This window comes from Anoplopoma fimbria, chromosome 16, assembly GCF_027596085.1.
Source record: "Anoplopoma fimbria isolate UVic2021 breed Golden Eagle Sablefish chromosome 16, Afim_UVic_2022, whole genome shotgun sequence".
In the NCBI taxonomy this organism is placed as follows: domain Eukaryota; kingdom Metazoa; phylum Chordata; class Actinopteri; order Perciformes; family Anoplopomatidae; genus Anoplopoma; species Anoplopoma fimbria.
The window spans coordinates 24,762,691-24,778,781 of record NC_072464.1 but is presented as its reverse complement, the minus strand read 5'-3'; the positions used below and the strand labels follow the sequence as shown (position 1 = coordinate 24,778,781).

The following is a 16,091-nucleotide window of genomic DNA, read 5'->3' as shown; positions in this document are numbered from 1 at the left end:
ATTTGTCAGGATACTAAAGGTGTCGGACACAGCACCTGTCAGAACGTAGTCAGATTTGTGAAACCCCCTCCGCTCCACACATTTATGTCAGATGTGGGTGCGTAGCAGTTCTTTGGCAATTATCCATGCCCACCTGACGCAGAGCCAGCTGTGCAGAGGTGAGAAAGTAGGTCGTTTTTTTACTGTGTCTCTTTTTTTATCCTCACACAGATTCTTTCATCACTTTTCACATGTGCAAAAGAGTCACATACTTTGTGTCATCTCTGCCATGAGATTTTGTGTTCAGGTGTGTGTGTGTGTGTGTGTGTGTGTGTGTGTGTGTGTGTGTGTGTGTGTGTGTGTGTGTGTGTGTGTGTGTGTGTGTGTGTGTGTGTGTGTGTGTGTGTGTGTGTGTGTGAGTGTGACTGTCTGTCTGTCCACAGTTTATCTCGCATTTTGCTGGACACATCAGCCTAATATTTCCTGTGCTCATTTATGACTTTAAGCTCCAACCCCCATTGCAGACTAGAGGGTTTTAAAGCAAATTTTACAGAGGGGAATTACAACTTCCTGGTCTGTCACATGATGCCATTAGGCCCAAAAAGACGTTGGGAAAGAGACGTCTTTGTGGAAAAACAATTCCTCAGAACTAACACTTGAATAGTCCTTATTTAAATCATTAGATCCCAAGAGTTGTACAGCTGAATCCAGTTAATCCAGTGTTTTCTCCGTCCCTTCAAAAGTCTCACAAGACGCTCAACGTGAACGCAGAGAGATTAAACATGTTTAATTATTAAACACCAAACCAAACCTAAACCCCCAAACCACTACGTTACTCACTGAATATATTCTGGAAAACAACCAGAAACAGAAAAATCATATAATTTAGACAGATGACGGACTGTTAAAGTGACTTACGCTCCCCATAAAATAAGATCATTAAAACAGAGCACATGACATGAACCATAAAATAAGAATGTGCAGTGGAGAAACAGATAACAGGAGGAATTATTCCCACAGAGGCTTTTATGCAGCCAACAGTAAAAACAGGAGCTGTTAGCGTCACTTCGGAGATTTTAATGTGGAGCATAAATCACTTGAAATTCAAAGTATAACGTGCATATAAACATTTCCCCATATCATGACTATCTCTCCAAAAGCTTGTTAAAACCCACCGTATGGAATGTGATTCAGCAGTGAGTGTTTACTCTCTCTGACGGACATTTATCCTCCTGCTTACAAGTGGTTTTATAGGCGCTGCCCGCTGCCTCCTCTCATAACTGTCTGGCCAGGTGTTTGGGGCATAGAAGGGGGCAATAAAGCAGGGTGAATACGAGAGCCACCCCTCCCTCGTGGTCGCTCCGAGCTGGACGTGATAAACGATTATTGCGTTATTTTTCTCTCCCCCTCGGCTGGCAGACGGATTAATGCATCGGGACCAGCGGTTGCCAGAGGGAGGACAGCGGCCCAGACGTTCGTCTCACACAGACATAAATCAAACCTTTCTATCTCCTTCCATCTTTTCTTTTTTTCTTTTACCGCCTTGCACAACCAGCATGTGGGCAGAGTGGAGCGGCAGCCGGCCGATCTGAGTCCAAATGAAGAGCATCTTACTACGGGAGGCTGACTGCACAAACACACACACACTGATGCTCGCTTATCGTTTAAGACCTGATGGAATGTGAGATTCCTTAAAGTTGGAGCTCTTTCCGATAAAGATCCAATCGTACTTTCATCTAATCCCTCCAGATTCTGAGCCGCTGGGCTCGACGAACTTTATTCGATCTCTGAGCCGGGAGGTCGATGTCATTACGGTCAAGACTCAAATAAATAGAGAGATTATGTTTGCACTGAAAATATGTGACATAATGGGAATATAATAAGTGCTGTTAAGACCAGTGTGTTCTTCTTTAAATCACCATATAAAGTAGAAGGTGACATTTGAACAGCGAGTACTGGAGCACCTGGAGAGAGACGTTTATCAGCTACTCTACCACTTTGGTCCAAAACGAAATATCTCAACAACTATGGGATGGATTGGTGTGACATTTTGTACATTGAGTAAAGACATATAGGTCCCCTGAGGAGGAATCTTAGTGATGAAATTGACGTTTGAATTATATTGTTTTTGACGGCAATTTCTGTTGAAAAAAAGCACTTTAAAAAGCAAGTTAACTTTCTGTAAATTGAATTTAAGCGTCTGCAGTTGGACTCACAGCAGAGTCAAATTAATGTAATGCAACAAAAGAGCAAAGGCCAGTGTTTTATACACTATTCATATACCATTATACACTATTACCACTATCTCGTTCTGTCCTTGGACGCTGTGTGAGGAGCTAACAGCTTGCTGTTTGCACAGATTGAAGGGTTTTCGTCTCGTTTTCTGCCTGGTTCTGAGAGGTCGCAGGGTCCGCAAGAACATTTAAGATAGAATAAAGAATAAGAGAGAGATGGAGAACTGGTTCCATTAAAGGCACTGAAGTTTTTGTTTCACGTCACCGGCGTCTGTGTCGCTCCAAGTGTGAAGGAAATACTACGTAGTGCAGAAGGGAAGGAGGATAGACGAGTCAAACCAACACAAAACTGTCACCCAGCAGACCAGCTGTTCATGTCTGTGTGAAGCCAGGTCGACTTTATTCCATCGTGGTTTTACTAACTTATGTACTTAAAAAACACCAGTTACGAGTGTAGCTATTTTACGTAACAAACGTACTTATTTAACAATCCTTTCCTGAACCTAACCAAGTACTTTTGTTGGGTAAGTAAACCTAGAAACTAAGTGAACCTATGTTGGACCTTTATTTTGAAAAGATACCATGCATGTAAAAAGCAGAAACTGTTTGTTTACTGTCAACAAGAAGGTTTATTTTGAAAAACACTGCATTTTAAGATCAGAAACAGTTCATTTCCTGCGAACAAGGCTTTTATATTGAAAAGACACGTATATAACGAGCAGAACCTGAAACTACAGGAGAACATAGAGCGTCGTAGCTCGTTTCTATTTGACAAGTTTAAAGTGACAGGAAATGTTCACATATTAACATTCTGCACAAAATCATATTTTTTTTTCATCATCATCATAATCAGTCATCTAGTTTATTTCTGTCCTCAGGCGCTGCCGTGTCTAATGAGCTATGAATGACACATATTGTACCAAAGGTATCCGTCTATCACCACCTTCCTTCAGGGGGAGAAACACAGCAACATAGTGTCTCGTTAACGGGAAGAAAACTCGCTGAAAATAGGCAATATTAAAAATGGTTATCTTCAGGGCGAAGTGGTGAATCCAGAAACGCTAACGAAACAGGTCACATGGCGCCCGGATGCCATCTGGCACACGGTTCTGTCAATTAGCACAGACACCGTATGATTGCACTCTGAATAAATTTAGCCCAACCGACAGCAATATATATGGGAATATTACTCACATTTGAAATGTGCAAATAATCAACTGTTGCTAAATGATGCCTTGGGAATGAATCCATTCTGCAGTATACACATTTACATACAATATCCATTTACTGTGAGCACATCTCCGTGTACATAAAGCTGAAGCAGCGACACAAACGCCACTTTCTCTGGTGTCTGAAGGAGCACAAACTTTCCCTGCAGTGGCAGATATATTTCACACCTCAGCCTTATCTGGCTAAATGTTTGGTCTCCTTCATATCGCTCTTCTTCGCCCTTCCTCCCTCAGTCTCCTCCCCGTCCCGTTCTTCACTATCTCTACTAGTCTAACTTTCCATTTTCACTGTGGCTGCACTTGCAGAGGGTGATAGTTTGAGAGGGCGCCTCAGTGGAGCACAACTGTCCCTCCATATACCCACCCGTCGTCTTTTCATCCCTCCTCCCACTTGACTGAACTCAGATAGGGGGGTCGTGGGGTCGGTGGGGTCGGTGGGCAGAGCGGGGGAAGTGAGCAGCCACAGGGGGAACAGGGCCGAGGCCAGGAGGCTAACAGCCTCTCAGTCAGAGGACGGAAAAGATGTTAAACCTGCATCACAAAACCAGCAGCATCCAAAGCCACCGACTGTCTGTCAGAGTCCAACAGTTGTGTTAGAAAAACAGATAGAAATGCGAGCAATTTTCTCAGTATGACAGAGCGGAGAGTCAGGGGAGATGTTCCATCAGGACCAAGACCTCACGCCACAAAAACAGTTTCTTCCCGTCTGCATGGGCTGAAAAATAAAGCCTCTGCTGACTACAGTTCCACACCCTTACACAACTCTCCTCTCTTAATATACACCTGACATTTTAATAACTCCTCTGGTTGTATAGAAGTCTATGAGAAAATGACTCTACTTCTCTCTTGATTTATTCCCTCAGTAAACATTGTAAACATGAGTTTATGGTCTCAATCTCTAGTTTCAAGTCTTCTTCAATACAGCATGATGTTCATTTAGTAAATGATGCTCCATTTAGAGTCAAACAGACCATAAAGCAGGGGATGCCCTACGTCACTCCTCCTCAGTCCTAATATGGTCACTTCCTGTTCACTATTTGCAAAAAACAACATGGCGACGGCCAAACTCGGGGCTCTAAAACATCCAGAAACCAATGATTGACGTCACGATGACCACGTCCCCTCTGATATCGGTTTATGTTTTGAACCCTTTAAACACAAGACTGCTTTTGCACTGTTTTCCCTTCCACAATCTGAAACATTTTTAAAGTCATTTATACTCTATGGAAAAGTAAACTTGTGGTAAGTCGCACTGATTCCAGAATGATCTGAACAAAAAAGGTTGGATTGAAAGCGTTGTGCAGCGGTAGCCTTTAGGAGACGGGATTCAATCCAGGAAACATCAAAATAAATTGTTACCTGTTGCGACAGTGATTATAGTAGAAAAGTAGCTTGAGGGCTTATTCACACAGGAGGACATGTAGAATCACCAAAGCATTTCAACGTCTGAGAGGGAGCTATCCGAGCAGACACAACGGACTCAGAGAGGCAAAGAGAGCAATTTTCCTGCCGCCTCTCTACTTTCCCCCGTTAAAGTAGCAATAAAGCCTTTAAACGTTTTCTATTCTCCGATCGTCTCTGCTCTCTCTGGGGCCGACATCAGATACCTTGACGTGCCATCAGTGGGTGAGAGGCCGGACCAGCAGCAGCATGCTAAACTCCACTCAGACGCCTGACGGATGGCTGCAAAACACCTCCGATAGCACCACTCCAATTAGGCCCCACCACTGTAATCATGGAGCGGAGGCAACGAGAGACAAGACTGCATGATGAAAAATAAGATCGTGGCGAATACTTTCTCTTTCTAAGTGAAGGTTGGCGTCTTGTGCTGCTCAAGAGCCCTTGAGATGGAGACACGACGGCTCAACGACAACAGCATTACCCAGACGATGAAAGAGACGCCAGGGTCGCTGCAAAGTGAGCAATACATTTTTCTGCCCATTATAGAGAATACAAAATAAAAGAGAAGGCTGAGAGAGAGAAGAGGGTTTGAAAGGCAAATGGCAAAGACGAGGAAATTAGCAACAACAGCAGCAGATCCTTCTTCTGATTTGAGCCGAGAACCCAGGTGATCATCAAACACACAAACACAGTCCCACGGCAGTTTGGGAAATAGTCATGAAATGCACTATATTTGTATTTTGTGTACAGAGCAAAAGACAAAAAGATAGTCTTTGCCCTGTACACAAAACAAGAACACGTTTTATTCTGGACGACACTACATTACAAAACTAAAGTTAGGTTGAGGAAAACCCTCATGGTTGGCCTTAAAATAACTTTGTTCAGACAGTTTAAGCAACTAAATGAAAGTTAGGTTAATACAACAAAACCAATACTTTGTTTAGGCAACAAAAGCAACAGTTAGGTTTAGACAACACAAACCCGTCTCGTGGTTGAAAGTCCCTTCCTATCTGCCAAATGTAATCTTTTAAAATATTTCATACCACTTCAATAGTTCTGACTGTTTCATAGTCACATGGAAGTGTTTCAATTTGTCTCTTCACCACAAAAAAGGATTCTTATTGTCTCTCCATTGGTATTGTTTTCATCCTGAGAGGACAACTGATGTCCCAGTATACGAAACCCATAGATTGAATTTCGTGACTATTTCACTCCCTGCTCTGATCCTTGACCCTGATCATCAGACTCCTCCTCCTCACCAACGGTCTTATTATCAACCATCACTTTCCTTCACATGCTCCCTCATGAAGCATCCTGTAACCTGGATGGATATTGCTGCACTGGGTGTGATGAACGAGGCAGAGTTTATCTATTTCTCTTACAAACCAGTCTGACCCCTGTATTATACACACACACACACACACACACACACACACACACACACACACACACACACACACACACACACACACACACACACACACACACACACACACACACACCGACTCCATAAATTCCCCAAACAGACTCATATCTGGATTCAGAGCGTTCCACTCGCTGCCCTCATGTCACCCTCTTATCAGGCCCACGGTCTTCTGCTGCGAGCCTCTATCATCCATCCACATCATGAGTGTGAGTGTGTGTGTGTGTGTGTGTGTGTGTGTGTGTGTGTGTGTGTGTGTGTGTGTGTGTGTGTGTGTGTGTGTGTGTGTGGTTTCAATGCCATATTCCCACTCTACATTCGTGGTGTGGTCGGCATTAAAAAAACAACGCTGCCATGTCTTCTGGATCAGTAGTCGTGGAAACATACAGCATGGAGAGTTCGTGATGCGTTCAAGCAGTTTGGAAAAATACGGCGCTGTCAGAGCCAAAGAGAAGCTGCTGTAGAGGTTTGATACCCGGCGTGGTGGATGTTTGTCTCGATCTATCACTGCCTCTTGGCCTGATGACGGCTGTCAGCTACAATACTTATGGCCCGTCACTTCCTGTACTGTAACAGTGAGCAAAACTCCTCAACCAGGTCTGACAATTTTAAGGTGATTATATACCAATTAACTAATCAATGCTAATAGTTAAAGCAGTGATGATGACACAGCAGCCTGCCTGCTGTGAATTAATTATATATATCTATAAAACGTCTGAGCAAACCAGATGACATCACCGCTCTTTACAACCAGAAGACTTGAGATGTGAAAAAGAAATAAGAAACAGTTTTCTAACAAATTTAACTTAAACTTTGAGAAATGTCGGTGTCGTTTCACTGCCTTAAACTGGCAGAAAAATACTGTAATTGCATATTTGATGAAGTTATTGGAAAAAGAAAATGAAAGTGATCAGTGAAATGATTGCTTAAACATCGCTCACAGTTAACAGACTCTGAAATCTCTCCATCGTGACTGATGGTTTTCATTTTCAGATTGCACTACTTGTTCTACTTTAAGAAAGAACATCTTTTTTTTTGTCAAAAGCCTGCGAGAGCTTCAGGATGAATCGTCGGCCCTCAGACCTGAAACAGCTGCTGCTCCAGTGATAGATGTATTCATTAATTTGTCCCAACAAATGACAAATTCAGGTCCGTGTGTCCGAGGAGCCGAAGCAGAACCGCTCAGAGCCGGAGGATGGAGCTGGGCTTGAATGAGGAGAGCGTTCACCAGTGGAATAAACAGGCATCCAAACATCCAAACACAAACAATGAGTCGTCATTACAGACGTTTGGTGTTCAGCCGGCGGTGAAATCTCCTCCGCCGGCTCCTTGGTCTCCTCCAGGTGACCGAGGCTCGCCGCTATAAAACGCTCATCAATCACAGGAGCTAATCTCAGGTTCTCTCTGACACTTTCATTGTGCGGGGCCGTTTCTGTCCGGCTGCCTCCACATAATGCTCCGCTCTACGGCTCCACGCCATCAGAGCCGCTCTCAAGTGGCACGCCTTCTCTGAAGGGAGGTCGCTAATCTGGACATCTGAAGGTTTGGTGGGTAGAAAACAGGACGGAGGGAAAGACCTTTGTGGAGGACGATAATGACCATTTCACCGGTTCTTTAGATTAAAGAAAGTCCAGCAAAGTTCGGACCAAGCGGCTCAGAGTTCTTTGCTTCCATCTTCAGTTCCATTAAACCGGCATCAGACTACAGGAGGTTTAAAACCAGAACCCAATCTAGTTGCATCACCTACATGAGGAGAATCTTCTCAGATGTTCTTGTCTCTAATCTCAGACATGCACACAAGAAAAAAGATTTGCATATAATGGCGTGTCACAATACAGGATATTATTACGATTATTGTGATCTCCCTCACGTGATCTCATGGGGAAGAAGATGCAAAGAAAACGGACACTGACGCGGTGCTACAGCTTCCTGTGGAGATGCTTTGCAGTGGGAAAGAAAAACACTACATTTAAAACTGAAGTTAACAATCCGACGTGTGGTTTGCTGGATACAGTGAATAATCCTCTGGATGATGTTGTGAACCCAGACAGGACGGTGTTTCGTTTCCTAAGACGCCCTCGCTCCTCTAAAACGAGTCTAGCATGAGTGAGGCAAATAAACACAGATAATCTCACGATCAAACTCCGGTAATGAGCTTAGAGTTTGGTGTGAATGCGGCACTACAACATGTGTGAGCAGACCCTGAGAACAGAGGTAAAGTTGGAACGAAACAATACTGAAGTCCAGAAAGAAGAAAAAGCCAGAAGCCTTGAGGAAATGTCTACACTATAGTTTTCAGAGGAGGGCAGAGTATATTTCTAAATCACAAAAAAACCTCTTCAATTTTTCTGTTTCTGTCCCCACCAGCTACTTTTTTATATTTTTATTTTTTTTGCTCCTCCAATCTCATCGGGCGCTCCTGGCAGCAGGAACACAAACAGCCTCCATTCAGAAATAAACACAGCAATTTTGTGCGTGTTTACCTTTTCATTGTGCCGTTTCTATCTGTGATTCAGAGCCCCAAACGGTTCTGTTCCACTGAGCGCCGTGAGGAGGACCTTGTATTCTCGGCCCGCGGTTACAGATGAAGGGGGCAGATAGAGAGCGCCATTATTCCTCGCAATCATTTCTATCTCCGATGCTCCTTTATCGCTGCACACCGGCCTCTCTGAATGCTGAGGTTTTATAGCAGCGCACACAGGTATGGTTATGAAAATCAGTTTATTCTGCTGCCGTGAAAAGAAGGATGTATTTGTTTCTGTACATAGAAAACACTGTAAAGTCTCTGTCCCCTCTAAGAAGCATGAGAGCAATAATTTGCTGCATTGAACTCCATTCACAACTCATAAAGCACGCACACACCGTGTCATTGGCTGCTGAGAGCAGATGAGAGAGAGATTTGAAACCATGACTTCTCTTTTATTCTTACAACATGTTGGATTCATTCTGAGGCTTCTTTTGAAAATCATTTCTGCTTCCATGTCTCTTACTGATCAGCTGTAACCAGAGGACAGGTTTGAATGTGGAGTAAAAGCTGAATTCCTCCTGGCTTCATAACATTATCTCTCACTTTGAGGGACAGTTAAAAGAGGATTTCTTCCTGTTGAAATGATTGCTGAGTGTCGCTTCATTGGGTCCAGAAAGAAGCCTTGAAATCCAACATTTACTAAACATGTTTTAGACTTTTTTTCCTTGATGTGAGCTCAAGCGGGCTCCTCAAAATTAAAGGAATACTCCAACCCTAAAATCACCATTTGTATATCAGTAAATCTCAATTTGCCTCATGCCTTAACAGTGAACGCAGAATGAAAAAGCATTCAGGGGCAGCGTTAAACAGCAGCAAAACTATCTGAAAATGTCCGTTTACAAACTCTCACCGCAGAATAATCCCAGTCCTGTGATCACTACACCACAAACATCTTCACCAAAACCTGACTATAAACTTTCACATCAACAGTCTCACGCTCGTGCACGAGTCTGAAGTGTTTTGAATAATCAGGTTTTAGTGAAGATCCATGTGTAAGAAGTGAGCATAGTACTGGATTAATGACACTTGGATTATGAGAAGTAGACGAAGTCATTGTGACGTCACCGTTAGTGTGTGGACTGACGTTTTGAAGCAATGAGTTTGGCATACTGGTTGTCGCCATCTTGTTTATTGCAACCAGAATTTACACGAGAAATCGAAACTAAGTACAACCGAACGCTGAATAACAACTTTAGAAATGTTGCAATTAACTTTGATGAAGTTTATTTGTGACTGGAGGATCTTGATTTCTCACTTCACCAGAGTCCTAACAGGGTTTATACAGTGAGACAAAGAGCTGCAGTGAAACAGCATGAAAACAATCATCAAGTTAAAGGGATAAATTAATTATATCAAAGGAAATGAAGACGCTTTGTCCCGTAAAGAAGAACTGTAACAGAACATCTCCTCTCAAACCATGTTGTAATAAATCTAAAACCTTAATCTGTCTATGTGAACATAACAGAGTTATCAGGTGTTCTTATGAAACAAGTGGTGACCTCTGACCTTGGACGGAAACCTTCGGGTGCTCCTTCTTGGTGCACTCTGGTTGGGTCAGCGGGTCAAACAGCGGCGGGGTCGTCGGGACGGCGGCGTCCTGTGCTGCGACAGCCGGGAGGAGGAGGAGGAGGGGGAGGAGGAGGAGGCCGGCCATAGACGAGGGGGTGGAGTCCTGCGAGGACGCCGTCATGGTGATGACCTCTCCTCTAACTGCCGAGCCGGGCCTCTGGGATGCAGCTGGAGGAGGAAACAGACGATGCAACATTTTTACACCTCTCTCTCTTTCTCTCTGAGTCACTTCAAAATCATTTCTTCTCTCCAACTTCATATTCCCGTGGGCTTCGTGCAGCACCGAGGAACAGGAAGAGAATAAAAAAATAATGCACAAGGTGTAACATTTTGGTACGAAAGCGTGGGATGAAGGAGAGGATGTTAGGTAACCAGAGGGAGGCTGCATGAGAATGAGAAGACGAGCAAACCGAAGACAGACAAGAAGAAACGCTCCAGCAGAGAAAACTCCTGACCTCCGACCTCGAGATAATCATCTCAAATGTGCAAATTAAACTTTGGGACTTCATTTACTGGCTGATTAAAATTAGAAACGCAGAAGTGGACTGTTCAATGAGGCGGAAGCTTCCACGATCGATGAAGCAGAAAAGTGAGGCTCTTAAAGGAATATAGTGTGAGAGCGTCCTGCTCACTCAGAGACGTTCTACTGCACGTGTGACGCTTATCAACACATGAATGATATGCAGTCATAGTCCGGCCTCCGTGGTCTTATCTGAGCCAGCAGACACACACACACACACACACACACACACACACACACACACACACATCACACACACACTCTCACACACACACACACACACACACACACTCACACTCACACACACACACACACACACACACACTCTCACACACACAGTAAATGTAATCTCCTCCAGTCATAACACATGAGTCCACAGTGCTGAGGTGAAACCTGCAGTTCATCTGTTAGCTTAGCGACGGGTAATATTATATCATATCATTTAAGCAGTTTAAAGAACTGAGAGCATCAACTTTTCTGCAGAACTTTGTCTGAGGGTTTTACATGCCTCCGTGGTGTTTTCTCATCGCTAATGCTACGATCAATAACAAATTATTAGCTCGGTTGAGTTGCAAATCAACCATCTTGCCCCTGCAATCCATTATCCCTCTCCCATTACAGCGGCTAACCAATTAGGTAAATGCACAGAGAGGCTGTGTTTGTCATTACGGAGCAGTGGAGTCAACGGGCCGAACCACTGCCAACAAACACACTGCTGACCAGCACAGGAAGGATTCCATCAACTTACTCAGGTTTAAGGGATCAATGTTATAAAGATGCAGTCGAAATACCATCCAGAGAGTCCAGTTTTAGGGTCTCTGAGTCTTCTCCTTATGTCCTTAAATATTTAAAGAGAGCTTGTGTTTGACCCAGAAAAACTTGGTACTGACTGTTGGTTAATTCCAAAGCCCTTTTATTCATCATAAGGCCTCAATACCATTTTGTCCCCTTCCCAATACCTGAACTAGTGTATCGTGCCCATAAAAACAACAAAGCTAAACAGAGTCAAAATTCCCTCTCTGATCAGTGTGTAGCCCCGCCCTAAAGCATCCCCTGCTTTATGGTCTGTTTGACTCTAAATGGAGCATCATTTACTAAATGAACATCATGCTGTATTGAAGAAGACTTGAAACTAGAGATTGAGACCATAAACTCATGTTTACAATGTTTACTGAGGGAATAAATCAAGAGAGAAGTAGAGTCATTTTCTCATAGACTTCTATACAACCAGAGGAGTTTGATTCTTCTTTGCCTCCATTCAGACTGAACAATAAAAGACCTGAATCTCCTCTACAGAGAACACACTCTACTCCTGCAGCCGGACGTCTGGTTCTCACAGAGCTGCTTGTTTTTTACAGAGAAAGCATGAATGTTAAAGAGCTTAACTGATGAGCTTAACTTCTACCATGTGATCGGACCAAGATCACACCTGAAGAGAATTAAAAACTCTGCAGCTGATTCTTGTCTCCTGTTTACCTAGTCTGGTCTGAAGGAGTTTCTGGTGAACCTTCATGATCTCATCTGGTTTCTCCAGAATCCGACCCGGTGGCTCCGATGACGAGCTTTAAGAATAACTTTATAGAAACAGACGATCTTCTCTCTGATGGTCTGTTTACTGATGGAGGTCTATAGAGGATCAGGACTAAACTGAGACTGGATCAGGACCAGATAGAAGTTCCTCACAGTGACTTTAAACAGCAGTTAGACCCTCTTCAACCAAAGTGAAACAGAAACTTCTGTTATTCCAATTGCAGCAATGCTTTTAATTAAACTAAAGACTGGGACCATATGTTGTCTGCTTTATAATCACTTTGAAGACTTTACTGATGTTTTGAGGCTTAATTTCCTTTCCTTGTTATAGTCCGTTGAATACATGTATTATTGACACCCTCGCACATATGATGTTGATGCAAACAAACAACAACACTATGGCCAAACATATATAATAAAACCAGAGACAGCAGCCTCTGTATAGATAATGTGGGAACTGACTCCTTCTGACATTTTCACTCTTATTAAACGTGACAGCAGAGAAACATGAAACATGAGGAGGATGACACATTATTAAGAATCCTGGATGAAACCGGAACGAGGACATGACGCTCACAAGGTGTGAGACTCTCCCTCTTCTTTCCTCCCGTCATCCACAGGAGAGACGACAGCTGGTTAATTCACATTAAACCAGTGAGTCCTGACTCTACAAATCCTCTCATTAGTGGATAAAGATCCTGACAGATGACCTGGACTCTGGACTCATATCGTATCTCAGACTTCACAAAGAGGAAACCGTACAGGACGAGGTCGTACACGAGGGTGTCAAAAGATTCAGCAAGAAGCCGTGTCATGCTCTCAAAAACACACTCAGTGTCAGCTCTGAAAACTGGAAAAATCCAGCTGGAGGACTCCATACTGAGTGTGTGTGTGTGTGTGTGTGTGTGTGTGTGTGTGTGTGTGTGTGTGTGTGTGTGTGTGTGTGTGTGTGTGTGTGTGTGTGTGTGTGTGTGTGTGTTTCTGTACCAGACCCCTCCAAAGAGGCCTGATAGGCTCCATCCAATTTCCCGTCCCGCTGTGTTCTGGATTAGCAAGTTTGTCAGCGAGCAGCCGGGACGATCCATAAACCTGAGTACAAACACACAAGGCTCTGAGCCTCTGTTTGCCCGTCAGTCAGTCAGTCAGTCAGTCAGTCAGTCACGACGAGTCGATTTAAAAGGGCCACTGTATGCCGAGGACTTCCAGGGTACTTATGTGGATTGGCCTGACGGACGTCCAGGCACGTCTCTTTGTCAATACAGTTGGGATCAGTGAGGAGAGAGACGCTGTTTGCAGAGGAGGGAGACGGTTTTCAAGTCCTTTGTTGTCTGAATTACGTTCCAGTACAGTAAACTGCATTTCAAACATTTTGTTTCGAGGGAAACCTAGTTTAAAACGCAATAACAATACTTGGTTAACACGGGACACGAACAGCTGTCCCCTGGTGAAAGTCCTGTGTTGGTTTGACCCGTCACCACCTCGTCCTCCCGAAAAGGATATTTTAAAACTGTGACATGCCAAAGAAAATCTGATCCTTAATAAAACACGATTACATTGAAACATAATTCACAATCTAGTTTTGTTGTACAGAAAAGAACGTCATTTTTTAGGAGACGCAGCTGCAAAAAGCACAATGCATCCAGCTGTATAAGCTGTAAAACGTACTCCAGTATTGAAGGTATTCGTTGTATGAAAGGTCCAGTGTGTCTCTTTCTAAAGGTCCAGTGTGCAGCTCCTCACCATCAGGTGTGAAGGAGAAGAATGTTCCCTTTATATTTTCCTTTTCATGCTGTTTCCAAACTGGAGCTGGGAGAAGATGATAATGTCCTTTCAAACACCATAATCCTGGATTCTGAGCTTTCATCACCGTCTCTATGAAGTCTCTCTGCACTAGCTTTAAATTCAACTAAAAGTATTTTTGTGTACAGCTTCAGCTCTGTCAATTTCCACAAAAGGAAGGAATATATATTCTATATTTTGAGTTTTGTCTCCATCCAAGCTCATTCCATACATTTATCGTACTGTTATCACCATGACAACGACCCACATCAGTTTTCCTGCTAAAGTCTCCTTCTTATCTAACTTACAGACACGGGCATAAGTCTTGCAAAGTGCACAGCTGACGTCAGTTTACAGGCTAATTAGCTTCATTAAACAGCATGTGGTCTTTATTACTCTGCTAACAACACAACGTGACATGAAGGGAAAGCAGACGACTGATGGAGAGCATTCTGACCTTTATCTGCCCTCTAAATGTATGAAACTAATAAAATACATTATATCTATGAGTGGACTTTAAGGTCAAAATGCACCTTGAGTTATTTTTATTTATTTATTTCTGTATTGGCATGTTTTTGTCATAAAACTCATTCAGTAAAGTTTATCTGATGATTTAAAGAATTACGTGCTTTTCTGAAACAAAGAAAAACTCTTAATACAATGTCAATTAGCTGAAATAAAGAATTTCGTTTGGGAGTTGCACTTTTTTGACAAATTATAGAAACGTCATATTAACCTTCTTTTCTAAAGTTGCATGTACGATCTGATTAATCCTGTGTGTAAGCAGGACCTTTAGCTGTAGAGTAAAAGGCTGGAGATAACGTGTATCAGTACCTCTACCTTTAACCTGTGATGAAGCACGCTATTGGTTTCTCCTCTGGCTGTGTACTCTGATTATTCACAGCAGACACACAATGTGACCCAAATGTTTTAAATGCTGGAGGCGGAACATTTAAGGAGCTCCAGAATCTCAGCAGGTCATAAACAAGCTGAAGCAGAACGACACCATCAAACAGACTAAGATAATTTAAGGATAAAGGCTAAACGTATAAACAAGGTAAAAGAAGAGTGCAGTCGTCCATCTGAACCTTTTCCCGAGAGCAGACTCTCATAAAGTCCCTGCCAATGCCGACGGAGCGTCTCTATGGCAACAGAGCGGCACGTCGGCGGGCGAGCAGCGGGAACCCGGTTGAGAGTGTTTCTGCAGACCTCTACAGTCTGCTGGGGGGGGCGTTGATTCAACAGTGAGAGGAAGTGAAGAGCTTCAGACAAAGACAGGCTGCAAGGATGCAGATGTGAGGCGGTGAAATGAAGTACAGATGCATGAAGTGTTTAAGATGTTTAGCTAAAGTGAAACTAAACTCCTCTTTACTTTTATGTGATGTCGTCATTTTACTGCTTTTATTTCATTATTGTTATCATTATTTCATATTATTTTTGACATTTTATTTTGTGGTATTTCTTTATTTTTTGCATTTTATCTTATTTTATATTTGTAATCATTACTTCATTTTATTTTATTTCAATGTTTTTTTATTTTATTGTATTTTCTATTGCATCTTATCTAATTTTATTTGATTATTGTTATCGTTACTTTATTTAATTTCACAGTAATTTATTTAATTGCATCTTACCTTATTTACTATTTAATTTAATTTAATTAATTTTAATCATTTGATTGCATCTTATTTTATTTGATTATTGTTATCATTATTTTATATATTTTATTTCATTGTATTTTATTTAATTGTATTGCCTGTATCTTGTTTTATTTTATTATTGTCATTATTTTATTTCATTCTTTTGTTTGTCCTTATTGTATCGATTGGTTTTATTATTTCATCTATTGTACAGTTTTAAGTGTTTGAACTTTACCTTAGTTTCTCTTGCTTTTTCTGTT

At 42.4% G+C, this 16,091-nt stretch overlaps 1 protein-coding gene across 1 annotated transcript in view; it reads right to left on the bottom strand.

The window, feature by feature from the left end:
• sema5ba (sema domain, seven thrombospondin repeats (type 1 and type 1-like), transmembrane domain (TM) and short cytoplasmic domain, (semaphorin) 5Ba) overlaps positions 1–10,519 on the bottom strand; it is a 99,696-nt gene extending 89,177 nt beyond the window's left edge. The window contains exon 1 of the mRNA XM_054615323.1: positions 10,300–10,519. Coding sequence (XP_054471298.1) covers positions 10,300–10,483 — 184 coding nt within the window. The 5' untranslated portion in view covers positions 10,484–10,519. The remainder of the gene's footprint in view (positions 1–10,299) is intronic.
• Between the last annotated feature and the right edge of the window lie 5,572 nt (positions 10,520–16,091).